At 54.9% G+C, this 18,423-nt stretch overlaps 9 protein-coding genes across 9 annotated transcripts; 4 read left to right on the top strand and 5 right to left on the bottom strand.

Moving 5' to 3' along the window:
* Positions 1 to 2,450: 2,450 nt before the first annotated feature.
* On the bottom strand, positions 2,451 to 5,451 carry CABS01_06637 (helix-loop-helix DNA-binding domain-containing protein; the record flags this gene model as incomplete). The annotated part of the gene is made up of 2 exons (XM_060540002.1): positions 2,451 to 4,553; positions 4,606 to 5,451. 2 exons carry the CDS (start codon positions 5,449 to 5,451, stop codon positions 2,451 to 2,453), a joined length of 2,949 nt encoding a protein of 982 aa, XP_060403686.1.
* A 25-nt stretch (positions 5,452 to 5,476) lies between these two features.
* Positions 5,477 to 6,260, bottom strand: CABS01_06638 (uncharacterized protein; the record flags this gene model as incomplete). The annotated part of the gene is made up of 2 exons (XM_060540003.1): positions 5,477 to 6,042; positions 6,101 to 6,260. Coding segments are annotated over 2 exons (726 nt in total), but the record flags the coding sequence as incomplete, so codon positions are not given.
* A 57-nt stretch (positions 6,261 to 6,317) lies between these two features.
* CABS01_06639 (uncharacterized protein) lies at positions 6,318 to 6,530 on the top strand (the record flags this gene model as incomplete). Its single annotated transcript, XM_060540004.1, has 1 exon — positions 6,318 to 6,530. The coding sequence occupies one exon, from the start codon at positions 6,318 to 6,320 to the stop codon at positions 6,528 to 6,530; it is 213 nt and encodes a 70-aa protein (XP_060403688.1).
* Positions 6,531 to 8,122: 1,592 nt separating this feature from the next.
* On the top strand, positions 8,123 to 8,490 carry CABS01_06640 (uncharacterized protein; the record flags this gene model as incomplete). The annotated part of the gene is made up of 2 exons (XM_060540005.1): positions 8,123 to 8,253; positions 8,376 to 8,490. 2 exons carry the CDS (start codon positions 8,123 to 8,125, stop codon positions 8,488 to 8,490), a joined length of 246 nt encoding a protein of 81 aa, XP_060403689.1.
* A 266-nt stretch (positions 8,491 to 8,756) lies between these two features.
* Positions 8,757 to 8,900, bottom strand: CABS01_06641 (uncharacterized protein; the record flags this gene model as incomplete). Its single annotated transcript, XM_060540006.1, has 1 exon — positions 8,757 to 8,900. The coding sequence occupies one exon, from the start codon at positions 8,898 to 8,900 to the stop codon at positions 8,757 to 8,759; it is 144 nt and encodes a 47-aa protein (XP_060403690.1).
* A 437-nt stretch (positions 8,901 to 9,337) lies between these two features.
* Positions 9,338 to 10,987, bottom strand: CABS01_06642 (uncharacterized protein; the record flags this gene model as incomplete). The annotated part of the gene is made up of 1 exon (XM_060540007.1): positions 9,338 to 10,987. The coding sequence occupies one exon, from the start codon at positions 10,985 to 10,987 to the stop codon at positions 9,338 to 9,340; it is 1,650 nt and encodes a 549-aa protein (XP_060403691.1).
* Positions 10,988 to 11,852: 865 nt separating this feature from the next.
* On the bottom strand, positions 11,853 to 12,341 carry CABS01_06643 (uncharacterized protein; the record flags this gene model as incomplete). The annotated part of the gene is made up of 1 exon (XM_060540008.1): positions 11,853 to 12,341. One exon carries the CDS (start codon positions 12,339 to 12,341, stop codon positions 11,853 to 11,855), a length of 489 nt encoding a protein of 162 aa, XP_060403692.1.
* Positions 12,342 to 12,986: 645 nt separating this feature from the next.
* Positions 12,987 to 15,959, top strand: CABS01_06644 (UvrD/REP helicase; the record flags this gene model as incomplete). Its single annotated transcript, XM_060540009.1, has 1 exon — positions 12,987 to 15,959. The coding sequence occupies one exon, from the start codon at positions 12,987 to 12,989 to the stop codon at positions 15,957 to 15,959; it is 2,973 nt and encodes a 990-aa protein (XP_060403693.1).
* A 541-nt stretch (positions 15,960 to 16,500) lies between these two features.
* CABS01_06645 (uncharacterized protein) lies at positions 16,501 to 16,854 on the top strand (the record flags this gene model as incomplete). The annotated part of the gene is made up of 1 exon (XM_060540010.1): positions 16,501 to 16,854. One exon carries the CDS (start codon positions 16,501 to 16,503, stop codon positions 16,852 to 16,854), a length of 354 nt encoding a protein of 117 aa, XP_060403694.1.
* Positions 16,855 to 18,423: the final 1,569 nt, after the last annotated feature.

An 18,423-nucleotide genomic window follows, 5' to 3' on the forward strand; every position in this document is an offset into this window, starting at 1 on the left:
TCGACGAGCTCATGGCTCATGGACATCGTCTTCCCCTCCATGTTCTTTGGAGCTCCTGTGAGCTAGCCGAGCTTCTGACTAACAAACAGGACGGGTACCTGGCCATCATAATGCCGGTCCTACGGGAAGGGGAAAGTATGCCGATAGTTCGGACGCGATGATTTGCCCGTGTCTCCTGAAGGGCTGCGCAACGTTGATTAGCTGGCAGGTGGTATTCCCAAGTGAGGAGGCCAGGGGGGCATCGACACTCGATTCTCGATGGAAAATCAGGGCAGAGCAGCGAGCTAGAGAGACCGGAGAGGGCAAGAGAAGGCCCGAGGGGGCCAGTGAAGGAAGCGAGGCACGCGAGGTAGCAAGCGGTCAACTCTCGCGTCTCTGAGAAAAGTGACGAGCCAGTCTGAGAGATGAGCATTCGCCCTTGCCAGATGCAATCTTGCGTCACATGGCGCCCGGTGATGTCGGTATCTGATTGGATTTGGAGATTGTGGTGTGGTTGCCATCAGGATGCGGGGAGTTGCAATTTGGGGTCAGTTGCTATCGCCATTGGGCAGGCCAGTGCTAGCTTTTTGGAGTTCTGGAGGGCGATGACCGCGAGGGAGGGCGTATTCCCCTCGGCAGGATGGGCTCCGATTTGATGCTCAGAGGGAGGATGAGAAGCGCGAGCTAGGTTGTCGGGGGTGTTCGCAGATGCTTCGCTCGAACAAGCGCCCAGCTCGTGGCAAACAACAGGACTAAGCACCCGCCTCCAAGACATTTCCCCAGCTTTGTTTGGCACTTGTCAGTGCTTTGGGCTTGGTTGTTGAATTCAGCCTCAGGGTATGCTGAAATTGGGATGATAAGGCAGCCTTGATATCGAGATGAATCAGAAGCGAGGGATGACTTGGCAGTCCAATATTGCTGCTAACCGCGTCATGATATTGTAGATAGACTGATAGACATGGGAGTCAGATATTCATTTGCTATGCGTATTCTTCAAGGGACTGATAACAACTCACATGTCGGGCGGCACTCGAGACCCGTTCCAGCAGGCCATTGCTGTAACCTCCCTCGATAACCTGGCAAAAGGCCCTGTCGCCGTTCCCATTCAGGCGATCATGTGCCGGGCGGGACAAAGAAAGGACGGACGGACGTTGGGTTTGACGGTTCGGATCCGATAAGTCTAGCGACCGTTGCTGCTAGCAGTCTCTAGTGTGTCTAGTGCAGGTCGAAATGTGTGACTGCCCATCTCCCCTCCCTTAGACATCCGTCCCTTGTTGAAAGCGTGAGGTGGGTGGTGGGTGCCAAGGTCCATCCTGTGCAGTGTGCAGTGTGTTGTTGTCGTGTTTAACGTGCCGGTATCTTTGGCCGGGTTGGGGGGGGGTCCCGGTCTCATGCACCTTTGAAAGGTGGAGACGTACCTAAAGTACCCACGATCACCTGAAGCCCAGGGCCCTTGCCGTGTGCCCAAGGGAGCAAAAAGCGGATTCATTCCCTCGACTGCCGCACCGAGAGACGCCGATAAACTTGCAGCACTTCCATGTACTCGGCCTTCCGAATTACCTTGCTCCAAGGTGTGCGAATGCAGAGAGAGTACTTACTCCATACTGATTCTCCATCCAATTCGGCCCATCTCATCCCTTACCATATGATGCATCTCTCTTCGAGTCCTTGCCCTCACCCCAGCGTCTCCTCTTAAACACTGCCCAGTCCCATCCATAGTCTTTCCATATGGTCCTGAAAAACACCATCAACGTCAGTGTCGTCTTCAAAACACCAGACATCGTATGCTTTCCTTTCAACTTCTCATTTAACCGTCTGGTTATCTCGATGCTCGATGACTTAAGCAGAGCGTAGTAACAACACGTCCTATTGAAAGAGGAAAGTCGCCTGTGCCCTCCATGACGGAGTGACATACCCCTCGTTGCAACCCTCACGGAGACAGCTGACTGGAATGGGGCAAAGCTCCAGGATGTCCTCCATCCCCCCGCTGCAGCTCACCGTCGCCCACGAACAAACTCCAGATAACATATCAGTATTGTATGCAACGAAAAATCGTCGATATTGATTCTACATAATGGCAGGCCCCTTAGCCCGCATATTATAGAGAAAGAGAAAGTTTTCCATCGCAACTTTTTGAGCCGACTTGTATATATCCCCAAACCACACCGTCCGTCTCCTTGTTCTGTCCCATTCCGTGACAGTCCGCGCGAGAGTTCAATCTCAGTCAGATGCGACGTCCCGTCTCTGCTCATGCAAAATCCGCTGGTTCCATCCTTTTCCAGCCGTAAGTCTCGTTGCTTCCCTTGCAAAGTAACGCCAGTCCAAGACATACGTCCTCCCCAATAGTGACGCCGAGCCCTTTGCCCTATCCATAGAAAGTACAACAATATAAAGGAAATAAGATGCATCTACTAAGTATGTAAATAAGGGGAGATACCGCCTCTGAATATACCACAACACATACACCTCCCTCAGCACCCATCTTCTTCACACTCGCTCATACTACCGTAGCCCGTGTCGGTCTCCATACCGACAACACTTTTAGTGATGCTGAGGCAGCGGTCCACCATTTTGTGACGGACGTCCTGCTCGAGACCACACTTTTCGCCAGGAGCGCTGCCGATCCAGATACGGAGACTGCCGGCGACGCGCTCAAGAGACGTGCTGAAGTTGTCAGAAGACGACTGTTGTGCGTATAGTTCTTCCATAAGCTTGAAGAGAGCGGTGCATCCAAGGAGAGACATGTTGGCGGTAGCGCTGGGGCGGGCGATCTTCTCGATAATTCCGAATCCCTTTTGTGATGGGGTGGCGGCCAGCTTGGCACGTTGAAGGTGGGCAATAGCCATAGCACAGTCGAGCGCCATCTGGACATCGGGCGATTGGGCGGTAGACGAAGAGTCGATGATGGCGGCAATCTTGCTGAGGGACTTTTGTTCGCTGGTCGGCTTGATGTTCTGGAGAGCGGCGGCAATATTGGCTCCTCGCTTCTCGTCAACAAGCACGGCGCGGGCCACAAGAGCGCGTGCCTGCACACCGGAGCCGATAGGAGATGTCTTGAGGGCGGTGGTCAAGCAGGTTGACACTACCCTCGGGGCATCACCATCATCCTTGCTTGCCTCGAGACTGGTGATCAAGGCACGCTGAATGGTCTGGCTCGACCACCAGGCAGCAACAGCATCCAGTGGGGATCGTACAGCCTGGTCGTCAACAACGGTGTCCATTCCGTCGTTGTGCTCGGTAACTCCCTCGGTAGTCGACAAGTTCCACGCCAGGTTGTAGGCTCGCTGGACAACGCTGTTGTTGAGCACGTCGTCGCATTCTTGCTCGATGAGGGCAGCCAGGTGCTCGGGGAGATCATCATCGACCTGCTCAGAGTTACGGCGCAGCTGCGAAAGAACACGGTTCTGGTTTCTCGCCTCGTTCCAGAGGGAGCGGGCGACCTTCTTGGCAACGATATTGTGAAGTCCCTTGGCACCAAGATCCCAAAGAAGGACACGGACGTGAAGGGCCTTGAGCATCAGTCGGGAAGGGGTATCGGGAAGAGTGCCTGATGCCAGGAGGGTAAGGGTTAGTCGGCTCTTGTTGATCTCAACATCGCCTCCTGCAAGCTGGGCATCCAACGCAATTGACCAAGCCTTGACACGAGCAGCCTCCTGCTCTTCAGTGAGACCGGTGAGCATTTGGTAGCCGTGGACACCGATAGCGTTGCGCATGCTCAACTTCATCGTCTTCATGATTAGAGCGGCAGCTTCGAGGAAGAAGTTGTGCTGAGGAACCCAGACGGTCTGAATTGCAGTCAACCAAGCTTGGCGACGGACGTGAATTGGGGATGCAACGGAACCAGCGGCCTGAAGCGACTCCCGAAGACGTTGCGCCTTCTTTGGCTTCCCCTCAGATGGAACGAAGAGCGAGGGCACAAAGACCCACAAGCAAGTGCCAAGGAAAAACAAAAGTTTCAGATGCGAGATGATCTGGGCAGGAGAGATGTAGTAGCCGCCAATGTGCATGTGAGAAGTCGATCCGAGATAGCTGAGCAGCTGGATGGGCAGGGCGAAGAGACCGCGGCCTTCGGGCGTGTCGTTGCTCTGCTCGTTCTCTCGCACAGCCTCGACAATCATAAGGCCGGCCAGCGAGCCGACCATCAGCTTGCCGAAGTACTGACTGCTGTTGCCCCATCGTCCTTGTTGCTGCATCTGTTGCTGCTGCTGCTGTTGCTGGATCTGTTGTTGTCGCATGACGTTGGGGTTTCCGCGGTAGTTTTGCTGTGGCATGGGGTAAGGTTGGCCGGCCGCCATTTGAGCAGAAATGATACGCTTCATGTCGTCAGGCACAGGAATCATGCCCTGTGCAGACTCGCCACGCGGCGTTCCGATAGGGGTGCTCATGTACTGATCCTGGGGGTACTGCATAGGAGTCGGCGGTTGCTGGAGAGGGCTCATGGCACCATTCATCGCGCCAGCCATGAAAAGCTTCTCGAAGGCGGCGATTCTGTTCTGCATGGCATGGTTTTCGTCGCAGAGACGGTTATTCCTCTTCTCCAAATGGCGAATGTACTCGGTGGCCTTGCTCAAAACCTGCGATTGTCAGTTACTTGTCTTGTCAGAACGCTTCATCCTGACGACTTACTGTAGCCTTGTTGAGCTTGTGGGCTGGCGTCAAGCCGTGAAGTTCCTCGCGATCTTCGGTGGTGTCTTCTCCCCTGGCACTCTTGGACATGATCCTCAGACTAGGAACGCTATCTCGAAGCGCGGCAATCTTGTCGTTGAGATTGGTGCGATACCTCTTCTCAATCATGTTATGGGCCGTCTTCTTGATAGGCTGGCCGTCCTCATCCTCCTCCTCATCGTCGTCGACATCAGCCGAAGACTTGCGCTTCCTGCTGGCCTTGCTGGAGTCGTGGGCATCGGGAGACGACAGTCCTGCTGCCTTGTGATCGCTGGTGGCGGATCCGGGGCTCGGCTCGCTCTTGGGAGATTGATACTGCAGATGGGCGGGCATGGCGATATTTCTGAGCTTTTCCTGTTGGGCGGGAGTCAGGGTACTCAGGGTCTCTTGCGGGAGGGTGTGTGGTTGGCCTCCTCGATGGGATTGCTGGTTGTTGGGGGCGGGAGGGGGAGCGGCATAGAAGCCAGCCTGGGCGAGAGTTGAGTGATCAAGACCGGAGGTGACGGCGGGAGGGCCGTGTTGATGGTGTTGGTTATTCGGAGAGAAATCCCACGGAGCGGCAGTCTGGAAGAGAGGAGTGGCGCCAGCGGCGGTGGTGACGGCAGCGATGTTGTAGGTGTCGTACGGGGGTGTGTCTTGAAAGGACCAATTGTTTGCGTCGTAGTAGACCTGATTGTCGTTGGCGATGCTGGATCCAGTTCGGTCAGATTTGACGTTCTGGCCGTCCGAGTCGTCGAGGAACGACGGGGGCACGCCGAGGTTCGAGTCGTCGAGGCCAAATAAGGCGTTGGGATCCTGGTCCGCCATGTTGCAGAGCGGTCAAAATATGCACTTATGGGCTGATGCTCAATTCATCGAAGTCGGGACGGGCCTGGGATTCTTTGGGTGCGCTCGGCGCTGGGAATGGGGGCCAGGTCCCGGAATCTAGAGCGGGACTCGATGTGAGTGGCCGGCGAGCAGCGACGGGAGCGGTGGACGAGGCCGCAGGGGCCAGAGATTGGTCGTGTCTTTTGGGTGAGGGAGTGAGGTATCGGGAATGCGAGAGCAATTGACGGCAATCAGCGGCGTGGTGCTGAGCGGGAAGAATGTCTGGTCGTACGACTGTCGGCAGAAGGCGATGGACAGATGGGGATGGAGGAGTGGTGTCAGCCGGGAGGCAGAACGGAGAGACCCAGAGGGAAAACAAGCGAGAGGGTCGAAGTCGTATGACGCTGGTCTGGTTTTGCGGCGCCTTATTTTTCCTCTCACGGATGCGACGCAGCGAATTGACGGGACTTGCTGGGGGTGGGCCACTGCTCTCAGGGCCAGACTGCAGGTCGAGCGTCGAGGGAGGGACGAGAAAGAGGGGCGGGGATGTCAAGTTGTGTGTGTCGGGGGACTCTGTGGTTGCTTGATGTTCCTTTCCGATGCATGCACATTCAACGTGCAGTGCAGAGAGATTATTCTGGAGTCGTACTTTTTCTTGGTCTGTACGGATATCCTGACGAAGAATTCGAGATGCTCAATTGCGGTTTGGCAGTGCCAGTCAATGGGTGGAGGGCAGGCAATCGGGAATCGAAATCGAAATCGAAATCGGGTGGGAGGGTCGAAGGAGAGCGAAAGAGGGAAGCAGAGAAGGGGAGAGGGAAGGGAACGGGGGAGCATCGTACGATTATCTAGAAACTACGCCTGATATGAGCCCAGAGACCGCAGGAGCCCAGACCACCACCCGTCCCTGCCCGTCCTTGCCAATGATCCATCTCGTCAGGTACGTATTCGCACCAAGTACTCCGTACCTTGGTGCTTTCCTCAGTTCCTACAGGCTGCCACCAATCAGCCGTGGATCGTACCTACCCTTAGACTCGACGCAGGAAGGACCAGTCCTAGGCACCTTCTACGACCCGTAGCTCGCCCGCTGTCCGTACCAACTCCTTCCCACATTTGGTTTGACCACCATCAAATATACCTACGTATGTACTGCCACCGCCGACTCGTCCCTGCTTCGCTGCCCTACAGACCCGGGATGCTGCTGCCAACAACTTCCTTCCTGCCAGGTCTGCACCATCTGCTTCATGAGTTGTTAAGGAAAAGTCCCCCCAACTCTCGATACTGACGGCTGCCGGCAATGATCCCGCCGGCTGGCAATTCGGGGAAGGTCCACTCGCACTTTGACAGCAGGTACGTATCCTCACACCTTGTTTAATATGAGACGATACCTTCCTCCCGTCTGCCCGCTCGCCCGCCTGCCCTGACTCCCCTTCAGGTACCGACCTTACCTCGGGCATCACTCAATACCTAGGTGCTCATCCAAGCGTGCCAGGCCAGGCCAGGCCAGGGAAGACAGATGAGCAAAGAACTCACACTCGCAAGTCTCACAGTCTCAATCGCAACGATGTGGGACGCCAAAAGTCTGGCAAAGGGCAGTTCTGAGTCTTGGATCAGCGCTGGGAGGTGCCGGATGGGCCTGGTCATGGAGCCCCGGGGGACCAGGAACACCGCGCCGGCCGCCCTCTCTGACTCTCACAGTGGCAAGCGTCTTTCACCCTCCTCTCACACACAATCTCACTTGCTCACTTGCTCACTCACCATAGGTACGCTTCGCTCATCTTCCAGGCTTCCCCACTCCAGAAACGCCACTTACCGCCAAGCAACACTGCGCCGTGGCACGCGTAGAAACTGGCAAAAAGGCATGACGGGCAACTCAAGAGTGAGAGAAGTGTGTGAGAGTTCACCCTTCGGATGAGAGGGGGCCACCCGCGAGCCGGGAACGCCTTGATAGCCCAACGCTTCCACATGCTGTCTATGGTTACGGACCGAAACTATCGCTTGATACCGAATCTTGAACTCCTATAGAATTCCAATGCGGACCGCGAGTAGGTAGATACTGCAAGCGCTGCTCACAAATCCGTCCCGTTTCCATGTAAAAGTCCCATTGCTCATCGCTTCTTGCCTGAATCCGTACTCGTAGGGATCTCAAGTTGCTCAGCTCCTCCTCGTCACAAACACCAGCCAGCCAGGATCACCGCTCATACTCCAGCTCAGCTCGATGGGTGTCCCATGATGACGACGGGCATTTTTCTGCCCTAGCCTTTTTACGTCTCCACACTTTTCATTTGCGATGCCCCCGTTTCTCTTCAGTTGCTATTGATCTTTAAAGTATCCGTACCTCGACCCTCGATGAGCCAAGACTCACCGGCGCTCGCCGTAGCGCTGGGTCGTCGGATCACAAAAACCTGCAAGACACCTGAAGAAAGAAACGGAAAAGAAGACTTCGCCCCTCAGCGGCCCTCACTAGATTGAGACTCGAGAGAGACATCAGCCGTAAGCTAGTAGAGGTCGCTAGTTCCAATATCTCCGGTGCTGAAAGGCTGAAAGCAGCTGTGGCTTTTCCACTATCAATCACCTTGCTCACCGGTGGCGCCTCGGTTTGTGTCTCTCCTCGCTTTTCTCCTCCTCTTGCGCTCTTTCAACTTTCCAGCTGTGTTTCTCGTGTCCGGATATGCCTCTTATCTCCCCCTCGCAAGCGCGCGCGCTCGTCACGGTCGTTTTGGTGCTTCATGCTTCTTTTCCAGACCAGGGCCGTGTCCTCGACTCGTGGACCGTGAGGTGTCTTCGCCCGTCTCTACCAATGTGCGTGTGTGCCTGTCTCTGCTGCTCACGCTCAGTGCCCACACTCAGTCCCCTACCCCGTCCATCACACACACAACACACCTTGCACACCTCGTCCTTCTGATTCTCATCCAGCGCCTCAGCGAGTGTCTCACAATGGAGCATGGCTGCGACTCGCCCTGCTTGAGCCTGCCACAACATCACCAAGAATGCAGAAAGGCCAAGCATCCCACCCAGGCACCCCGCAAACACGCTTGACGGGTGCTTGAACTTGGCCTCTAACCATCCCTCCGGCCCGTTGGACCTCGTGCTTCAACGTCTTTAGCAACTCCCAAAGACCCAGCAAAACTGCTCAAAGTCTGAACAGTATCTGTCCCCTTCACTGGTGACGTTGGCAGCCATCAGTTAGCTTTTAGTGTGCCTACCATCTGCCTGCCGATCAACGGACGCTCTTTGGCTCCCTCATCGCTCACTGTGACTGAACCAATCGAAGACTACTTATTACCCCTCCCTCATCCGAGACACTAGAGACAATCCCTCAACCCTCCGTCTGGACCATCTGAAACGCCTATTCGTCCTTGACACGCATGGCACGAACCCTGAATTGCATACTGCAGCATTGCAGAATGCGAGCGAAGAAGGAGGGCAGAAAATAAAAACTTAATCATTAAATACCTGGGTGCTATCCGTGGATCGTCTCGACCCAGAGAGGAGGGCATGACAGATCGTCTTCCCTCTGTCCTGCGCGTACTGACTCTTGTCATAAACTCTGATCATTAAAACGGAACCCCTCATCTTTCCCTTTCTTGCTATGTAAAATGGTATTTTGCGTATGTGCGATAGAAATCCGATGGAAGAAAACTAAGATCCAATTAGGAGACAACGCCAAGAAACGTCTCTCTCTTCCTCATCCTCTCTTCTCTCTCTGATTCCCCTCTCCTTCATCCCATTTCCAAAAAGGGGAAAAGAACATTTCATCATGACATTACCCTACGGTCGCCCGCCAGGCCCTGCTTTGCATTGTCCACAGTCTATATGGGTATTTTGCCCCCTGTCCGTACTCTCCTTTTCTAACTTCCCGGAAACCTGCCCGACAACCCTCTGTTTACCAGATGTCATCATCACTCCTGACCATCTCCAACGTTGGTGTCTTAGGCTCCAGCTTCTTCATCCTCTTCCGGTCAGCCTTGGTGATGAGGGACGGCGTCATGGGCACGCAGGGCGTGAAAGGCTGGTAAGGCGAGTACGGCACCGCCATGCCAGTAGCCGGCGTACGTGCTCCCGACGGCGACAAAGGTCCCGTGCGCGTGAACACGGTCTGTTTGGTGGTCTGCGAAGCCAGCGACGGTGAGCTCAGAGCAGGCTCGTACGCGCGCAGAGGCAGGGATCCGCCAGTGCGGACTGCCGAAGGGGCCTTGGACCGGAACCCGGCTCCTGGCAGGGGCGAGGCGGGGAGCTGGAACGAGGATCCCGGCTTCGGAGACGAGGGTAGGGTGGAGCTGAATCGGGCGCCCGGCTTCGGGGATTGCGGGAGCCCGATGAGCGGCGCGGTCGATCGCTCCGAGACGGCGGAGTTGGGGTCCATTTCGGAGGGCGCCGCAGACGGCTTGCGGACATGACCGATGGGGATCTGGCCGCCGATCCGCTCGTCGATGCTCTGGGTGCTCTCCGGGGAGTGGTCAGGGCTGACGGGTGATACCTGACCGTTGTGCTGGTGCACTCCGTACGGCATCTGCATCTGGCTCATGGGCACCGGGGGAGGCGGGGGCGGTGCGTACTGCCGCGGCGGTATGGCGTTCATCTCTTGCGCCTCCTGTCTCGGGAAAGTTCCCGTCATGGGTGTCATGATGGGTGACGAAATGCTGATACCCCGAACGTTCTTGTCCTTCTTAGGAGAACGCAGCGCCGAGAAGATGGATGAAGCTCTCGACTGCTTCTTCTCTGGCTTCTCCTCTGCCAGGTTCAGGTTGCCTGGCTTGTGCTTTTCCTTCCTCAGGGACGACTTGCTAAAGCTGGCATTCGTCGGCGTTGGTAGCTGAGGGTTGGCCGAAAGTACCGGTGACCCTTCCAGCTTGATGCCCTGAAGTTTGGCCTCCTCCTGCTCCATCACGTACTTGTACATCTCCTCAAGTTGCGTTTGCGCCATTTTCTTATCTTTGGCGACGATTCTCTGGTCCACGGTAAAGTCTATTCCAGGCGCCTGAAGCGTCGACGTTGGTGTTGGGTTGACGTAAGGGGTCTGGGGAGTTGGATATTCCGGCGTCTGGTATTCCTCGGCACCGGGATACGAAAAGTTGCGGACGGGGCTCCGGGGAATGCTCCTGGGCGAACTCGGTACCTCAAGGGTGAGTTTCGGGGGTGACTTTGGATCGTCGAGTGGCTCTTCAAGTCCACCCTCAAAGTTCACCTCGTCGTCACCGGCAGTGAGGGCCTCACGACGTCTTTTCGATAATGCGAGCAACAAACCGGCGACCAGCACCAATGATACTCCGTAGGAACCGACGATGGCGCCGATCTGGTAAGGGAGATATGCAGGGTCTCTGAGAGCGTTTGCAGATGCAGGCGGTCCGTCCTCTGGTGATGGTGCGGGATCCCAATCAATGTTCAACGGGTTGTTATTGCTGCGAGTCTCCAGGACAGACGGTGACGGGGCTGCAAGTGTGATGTGGCTGCTGCAAAAGAAGAGGTAATAAAGAACGAAGGTCAAGAAGTGAAGTCGAGGACACGAGTTAAGAAGGGCTTGGACGGGTTTCATGGTGAGGTGGTGAGGACACCGCAACTCTTTTTAAAAGTCAAATCCAGCTTTGATGATCTTACCTCCTGGAGGAGGGTCCGAAACACATTGTGATGGAGAAGTTACATGGAAAGGCACGGATATGCGGCGTACAAAGGGTATATAGCGGCTGGTGAAGTTCGGCAGTGCGTCGAGATTGGCGCTGACCGTGTGCTCTGGACTCTGACTTGCTGAACACCCAGGCACGACGCCTGCGAAGCGGTCGCACTCGCATGATGGCGACGATAAAATAGCGCCCAAAATGGCTCGTGGCTATTAATGTCGTCTGCAGAGGAGGCGGGAGCATCAAGGGCTTCCCGAGATGTGGTTGGACGGATCGACGTGATGGCAGGGGGCGTAAGCGCCGAGGATGGCTGCCGGGGGCATGATTGGATTGCTCCGTCACATCCAAGTTGATCCAACCCCGCGCTGTGCCACCCTTCATTGTCATTCAACAAGAACTCTGGCAACTCAATTCGTCCTCGCAGGGCAATAAACCATGTCCTGCCATGCCCTGCCATGGCCCCAAACTGGTTGACCACTGAGAGTCGGAATCACCGTGGTCTGTCGTGAACAGTGGTGAAAAAAGAGGAGCGGTTCCCAGGGCAGCTGTTCAGGTGGTTCCGCCTGTCGTCCTCGCTTCTCATCCTGTCTCTCACGTCTCTTCAGTCTCGACTGTCCAAGGGGACACATGCAAAGCGAATCCAGTCCCCCAAATCCAGGCCCAAGTCCCGGCAGCGGGAAGGCCATCCCTGCATTGGCCCCATCACTATCTCGTTCTGACCGCATGAGCTGCTGCAATAGGGCACAACGTTATTGCACTGGCCTTGCCCTCTGGAGCATCGCATCACAGGCGTCCTCGAATGGGATCTCTGCCCAAGTGTGACTTCACATTGCGGGCAGCATTAAAGCGTGATGATCGTAACTTCATCACCGTGATAGGACCGACGCTGTTCTTCTGCCATCGAGCGACATCGACCGATGGAACGTTGACTTTGTTTCTGCCCGTTCGTGCCGTTGAGTTGAGTTGCTCCTGTTTCTCATCCACGACGGAGGGGAAAACCTTGGGCGAGCACGGGTGAATGTCCGTTCGCTTTCGGCGGGTAGCGAACAACCCTTCGCGAGTCATCAAAGCAACAATGAAGAAAACAGACTTTGTCCGAGCGATGCTTATTCGCTTTGCCCAGTGGAGCGTTCCGTGGTGCCTTACACCCTTCCAGCCGGTCGTTGCCGGTCTGGCACGTCTGGGTGTGATGGAAACGGCGGGATGGGACTGTTGATCGAAGAAACAAGAGCCAGCTTGTCGTATCAGAGCCACGCATAATGGTTTTGGCATAGACTCTAGAGGAAGGGGGGCCGTGGTGTTCACCTCGCGGAGCTCAACCGATAAACCGTCGGCGAATGCATCCGGATCCGAGAGCAGTGTGACTGCACCGCCTATTGAAACTCGTCGATGATTGCCGCAATAGGGCATCTTTCGCCTGGGCGCTTGAAGAGCATCGAAGCAACGGAAGAAGCCAAACTGAATCGTCGGGTCACCCAGTGGCTGGGTGGGATTTGTGGTTCATGTCTCATTGGGTGACTTTGAATTTATGAGTTGAGTCGCAAGAACAAAGAAGCCATCAACGAGAGTTTAGCGGTCCGGTATGGGAGTGTTCCCCTGCTGCTTCAGTGCGAGCTGCAGGTGGGTCGCGGAGGTTTGCGGATCTGCGGATGCACGTGCGTGGCGAGGTATCCTTGGCAGGGGCCTTTACCCACGTGAGCGATCACCTGATGTCGTGCCGGGTACACAGGTACCGCCATGTTGACCTGGGTGCTGGTGCCACAATCAAGCAACCGCTAGACGCGTCAACTGAGCCCTGAGACGCGACCCTCTTCATCGGGAGGTGGTAATCGAGCGGAGCATTCACTGTTGGACAGCATTCTGTATACCACTATTTGCAATTCACTTCCCTTTCCTACCAATGATCGCCTTACGACAATGAACTCGTCAAGTTCGGCCCCAGGCCCAGCCGAATCCATCCTTGCGACATTGAATCCAGCACAATGTCGCGCCGTCACGTCCAAGAATGCCACCGTCGCCATCCTGGCTGGCCCTGGAAGTGGCAAGACGCACACCTTGACATCTCGTGTCGTTTGGCTTGTGGACAATGTTGGATACGCGCCCACTGACATGATTGTCGCCACTTTCACGGTCAAGTCCGCACGGGAGATGAAGGAGCGCATCTGCAAGGCCCTTGGAGATGACCGCGGGAAGAAGATTGTGCTCGGCACATTTCACAGTATTGCCCGCCGCTACCTGGCTGCCTATGGCAAGCGTATAGGGCTTGATGAAAAGTTCGCCATTGCCGACGATGGAGACTCGAGAGCCGTCATCCAGAGGATTTGCAAACGATTACAGCTATCAGTCGATCCTCCTGCTGCAAGATCATGGATCAGCAAGAAGAAGGCTAGGGGTGACAATCAGGCACCAGTAAAGCGGAACGGTAAACCAGTACCCGAGAATCGCGACCTGGAAATATGCTTTCGCGAGTACCAAAGCCATCTCGAACGGTCGAATCTGCTGGACTACGACGATTTGTTGACTAAGTGCGTGGAGTTACTTCGAAAGCACCCTTCTTGCGTTGCCAACGTCCAGTCTGTACTCATTGACGAGTACCAAGACACCAATGGCATTCAGTACGAACTCATGAGGCTGTTTGCTCAGGCACGAGAACGAATAACCATTGTGGGAGATCCGGACCAGAGCATCTACGGCTGGCGTTCCGCCGAGATCAAGAACTTGTACCGTCTGCTAAAGGACTTTCCCAAAGCGGACGAGATCTCCCTGGAGGAAAACTACCGCTCGTCCCAAGCAATCCTGGATGTCTCCCTGAAGGTTATCCAGCAAGACAAGAAGCGTTACCAAAAGGTCCTGTTACCTATCCACAACAAAGGCACACGACCGGTTCTCCGGAGACTAAAGTCTTCAGCCGTGGAAGCCGAATGGATTGTGTCTGAACTCAAGAGAGCCTTGCTGATGGCCGGCAAGATGCTGACCTACGATGATGTGGCCATTCTCCTACGGTCGGCATCGCTTTCTAGGCACGTCGAATCCTCTCTAGGAAAAGCAGGCATTGCATACAAAATGGTTGGCGGATTCAAGTTCTACGACCGCGCTGAGGTCAAGGTGATTCTTGACTACCTGCGTGTCATTCACCAGCCCGACAACAATGATGCAGTGGCCCGCATCATCAATGTTCCCCGCCGCGGCGTTGGAGACACAACTATAAAGTCCCTTCTTGAGGAAGCCGAGAGCTCCAAGCTCAGTGTTTGGGTGGTGCTAAATAAGCATTGCCGGGGAGAGCGCCAGGCAAAGACGAATATCAAGAAGGCCATGGAGCAAAAGATTAGCGCAGAGCTTCTGAGACTGATTTCTGGGATCAGAAGAAAGATTGAAGAGCCTCCAACCGGGAGTCCATACTACCACTTGGTCGACCTTATCCAGAATCTGCTTTCACAGCTCAACTTCCAGAGATACCTTCAGGAGAACTACCCCGAGGAGCATGAGACGCGATGGGCCAACGTTCAGGAATTCATCAGTCTGGCGGGCGATTTTATGCGAGACTTGAACGCCACAGCTGAGGAGGATCGTCTTCCAGTGATCGATGGAGTCCAGCAGGTGCAAGAAAATGACGCCTTGGGCCGTTTCTTGGCAAACGTCTCCTTAGCGTCGGATGCGCAGCAAAAGGGAGATGCGGAGAACAAGCCGACTGTGACCATCTCGACTATTCACGCAGCTAAGGGTCTTGAATGGCCCATCGTCTTTGTACCAGCAGTGTACAATGGATCCATTCCACACTCGAGGTCAGAGGATCTCGACGAGGAACGTCGGCTACTTTATGTGGCCATGACACGTGCGCAGACACTCCTCTACCTCAGTTGCCCAATGTACAGCTCGCAGAATGGAGGAAACGGTGGCGAGCGTACTGAGCTATCGCCTTTTATCCCATCAGAGATTCATCCGTATTTTAGGAAAACCGGTCCATCCTTTGAGCCTGGGATCCTTCAGGAGATGGGGCGCATTCTTGGAAGAGAGAAAGTTGTGCCAACACAAGACAAGGTGTACAAGGAACTGCCGCCCATGGAACGGCCCGAGGACAACTTATGGCCCGAAGATCCGGAAGACTCTTTTGGCGAAAGGGGCGCGAGTGGGAGGAACATGCCCTGGGCACAGAGACGCCCTCGGGCACAGGCAACTTCAGCATCAGAAGAGGGCGATTCCCAGCCGATACCCACCTGGCACACTTCTACAACAATGGACAGTGCTTCCAACTTCACTCTGCCAGGCTTTACGACTGCAAGCGCGGCACGGGAGATGCTAGCTGCTGCAAGGGAGATGGCCGCATCCGCTCAGCAAAACGACTCTGGACCTCAAAAGTCCGCCGCGCCCAGAAAGGGAACGTCGAAGCGGCCGGCTGATCAGCGGAGTCTTCTGGGTTTCGTCAAGAGGACCAAATCCGATTTATCGCATACATCCTATCCCTCAACACATCGTCCAGCAGCTCCCGAGCCACGATCGATTGCTCAAGAGCTTCCAGAGTTGCCAGACTTGCACCAAGCGCAGCGCCCTGCGAATGCCATTGAGTCGGGCCTCAGCGGTCACCGACTCGGACAGGGGAGAATGCCCGCCAAACCAGTAAGACCAGCTTTCGAGGGCACCGCGGGGCCAAAGAAACACTATACAAACTTCTCGAGCTCCCCACCTCGAGCGAAGTCTCCTGAAAAGGAGAATCAAGACATGAACGAGCCACCGCCGGTCCGGGAACGGCCGGCGAGCTGCTTACATACGACCACGACTACGAATGGCTTTGGGGGATTCAAGCGGCCGGCGGCGTTAAAGAAGGAAGGAGGCCTTGCACCGATAGACCGGCTGAGGAAGCCCTTCAAGCCGCTGACGATTAATAGATCATGAGGGTATGGTCATGGCTTCTTGCTTGGACTTTTGCGGCGTTTACTGTGGGCACGGCGTTGCTCAGGTGTTGGCTGGGCACAACTCGTAGCATGATGATAGAAGAAATCTAGATATGTACATTGAAAATTTTGGTTACATAAGTCCTTACCTCAGGTACTGGGCAAAAGTGATAGGCTTAATACAAGCCCAATAGGGAAAACCAAAGTCCCCGCGACTTAAGGACAGGACAATATTCCTCCGAGCTGACGGACACGTCTCCACTTTTCCCGGGTGCAGTCGGCTGGGGTGTGCCACCTTCACGCTTAGGCATGTCGTTTTACGATGACTCCAGCGCATCCTTCGTAAATATGGCAGACGCTCGGGTCGTAAATAACGGCGGACTGAGGATATAAACTCTTCGAGCGCAACGCGATAGATGAAGATAGCATTGGTGTTATCAGATACGCCATCATACATACATACGTAGCTCTCTTAAGAATAAACAGAGATTTGATCCTCAACTTCTTGAAATCACAAGTACCATAACAACAAGCCCAAAGTCATGTCAGCGGCTACAGTACGTATCGCAACAAGGACTCTCGTCCTCCCCGCAGGTCTTCGGGGCCGGCCGCTCCAGCGCGCAGCCTTCTCCACATCGCCCTCCTGGACTGCCGGCGGTACTGCGCAGGGCAAGAACAGCAGCAGCAGCAACAACGTCAACGGTAACAGCAACAAAATAGGAGGAGAAGATCCAATTGAGATCCCGGCATTCAATCTTCGACACATTTCTTCTAGTCCTCGGGCGCGGTTTTGGTTGATCACGGGGTTTTGTGTGATTGCGAGCGTGGAGATGTATGGATGGTATAATTTTGGGCCAAAGATTTTGGGGTGGGAGGGGCAGGGGGAGGATGAGTGATGCTGCTGCTGCTGCTGCGAGCATGACTCTTATCCTGAGGTTGTTTTATTCGTACTCAAAGAGAAGTCTGGGATCGAAAATCTCTACTACTACATAAATATTGCGATAGATGCCACAGTCTAAATTGAGCACAGCGCAACCATGTGGGCGCGACATTCTTCGGCTTTCTGAGGGTGGCTTTTGATACATTGCCTTGTTCAGATGTTCTGTCTTTTTGCATCGCAGTCGTGATACGGATGTCTTATCCTAACGTTAGTACTCATCTTCACCTATCGAGGATCATATGTTCCATCCGGACTATGTAAGTGCAGGGCAAGACTCCACCGCAGGTGACAAGAGTATTTTAGGGCGATACATCTAAAAGTATGGCACTTTATTTCAAGAGAATGTTCAACCAGAATAGGCTCACTCACGATCTAAGCGGAAGCCTGCCACGAGAAAATGCCAATGAACCCCGCCACCCACTACGGTAAGCTTGGTCAGGTCGTTAGATAAGAAGTTATACTGCCGATTGAATTTGTTAGATAGGTAGGTAATGTGAACGGTGACCTTTGCTAAGAGCTTCTTTTCGAGAAGCTTCAAGCTCATCAGGATTTGCATTGAAGATAGGCACTCAACACGCCTGCCTGGACGATTGCATGGACATGCCAGTGAGGTTTCAGTTGTTGGTAATAAAGACCTTGACATATTGCTACCACGGATACTTGGTACACATGAGTTCAGTAGATGCTTGGAAGGTCAAGGGATGTGTGTGGTAAGCTTGGAGACACAACCAGTTCTAGAACCGAAGTCCCCGGGCCGAACCTCGAGCGGGACTGAATTGAAGTATCCGGGTATCCGTAGGCTCCAAGTCCGGGGGAATCCCCGCGTGAGCCTCCGGAAAGGCAGCCGACCATGTGCCGCATTGGGCAGGTACCTGACTAAGAGATACACGTGACTGTCATCGTGACGCCATTGATTCTGCGGCGACTAACAGCGGGGTGGCTGGGAGGGAAATACCCAATAGAATGGCTGGAGGACGTCCCCAAGCTCCCCCAAGGACCCCAGCCGAGAGCGAAAGGTGGACCCACTTCTGCAGGCAGGAAGCACCAGCAGCCGGTTGGGTGGGTGCGGCGCTGCGGCGTTGCGTGGTTGAGGTATGCACCTCAGGCAGTTCCGCAGTGGCCCGTGGTGAGTGCCAGCACTGAGACACCCGCTGCCGCTGCTGTTTCTGGTGCAACTCGAGGTGGATGACGCAGACACGCCGTACAGCGTACACGCGGGCGGAAGAGTCGCAAGTGCAAGTGCGCCACACGAGCAGCAGCCCACCGCACCTACCTTACCTTACCGGAGCTCCCAGAAAGCTTGCTACCTACCTTACCCCAGAGGCAGGCGCACCCGGACGGTACCTTCAGGTAGGTATCGTGTGTCACTGCAACCACCACCCAACCTCCATCCGTCCCTCTCATTCCACACCCGACATCTGCCATCAAACCGCTCATCGTCCCTTGCTTTTTGGGTCTCTCTGCGCGACGGGCGTTTCCTTCCTCCATCTCTAATCATCGCCGCATATTTCTCAGTATTCTTCTT

Source organism: Colletotrichum abscissum, assembly GCF_030869225.1.
Source record: "Colletotrichum abscissum strain IMI 504890 chromosome Unknown Scaffold_14.1, whole genome shotgun sequence".
Taxonomy (NCBI): domain Eukaryota; kingdom Fungi; phylum Ascomycota; class Sordariomycetes; order Glomerellales; family Glomerellaceae; genus Colletotrichum; species Colletotrichum abscissum.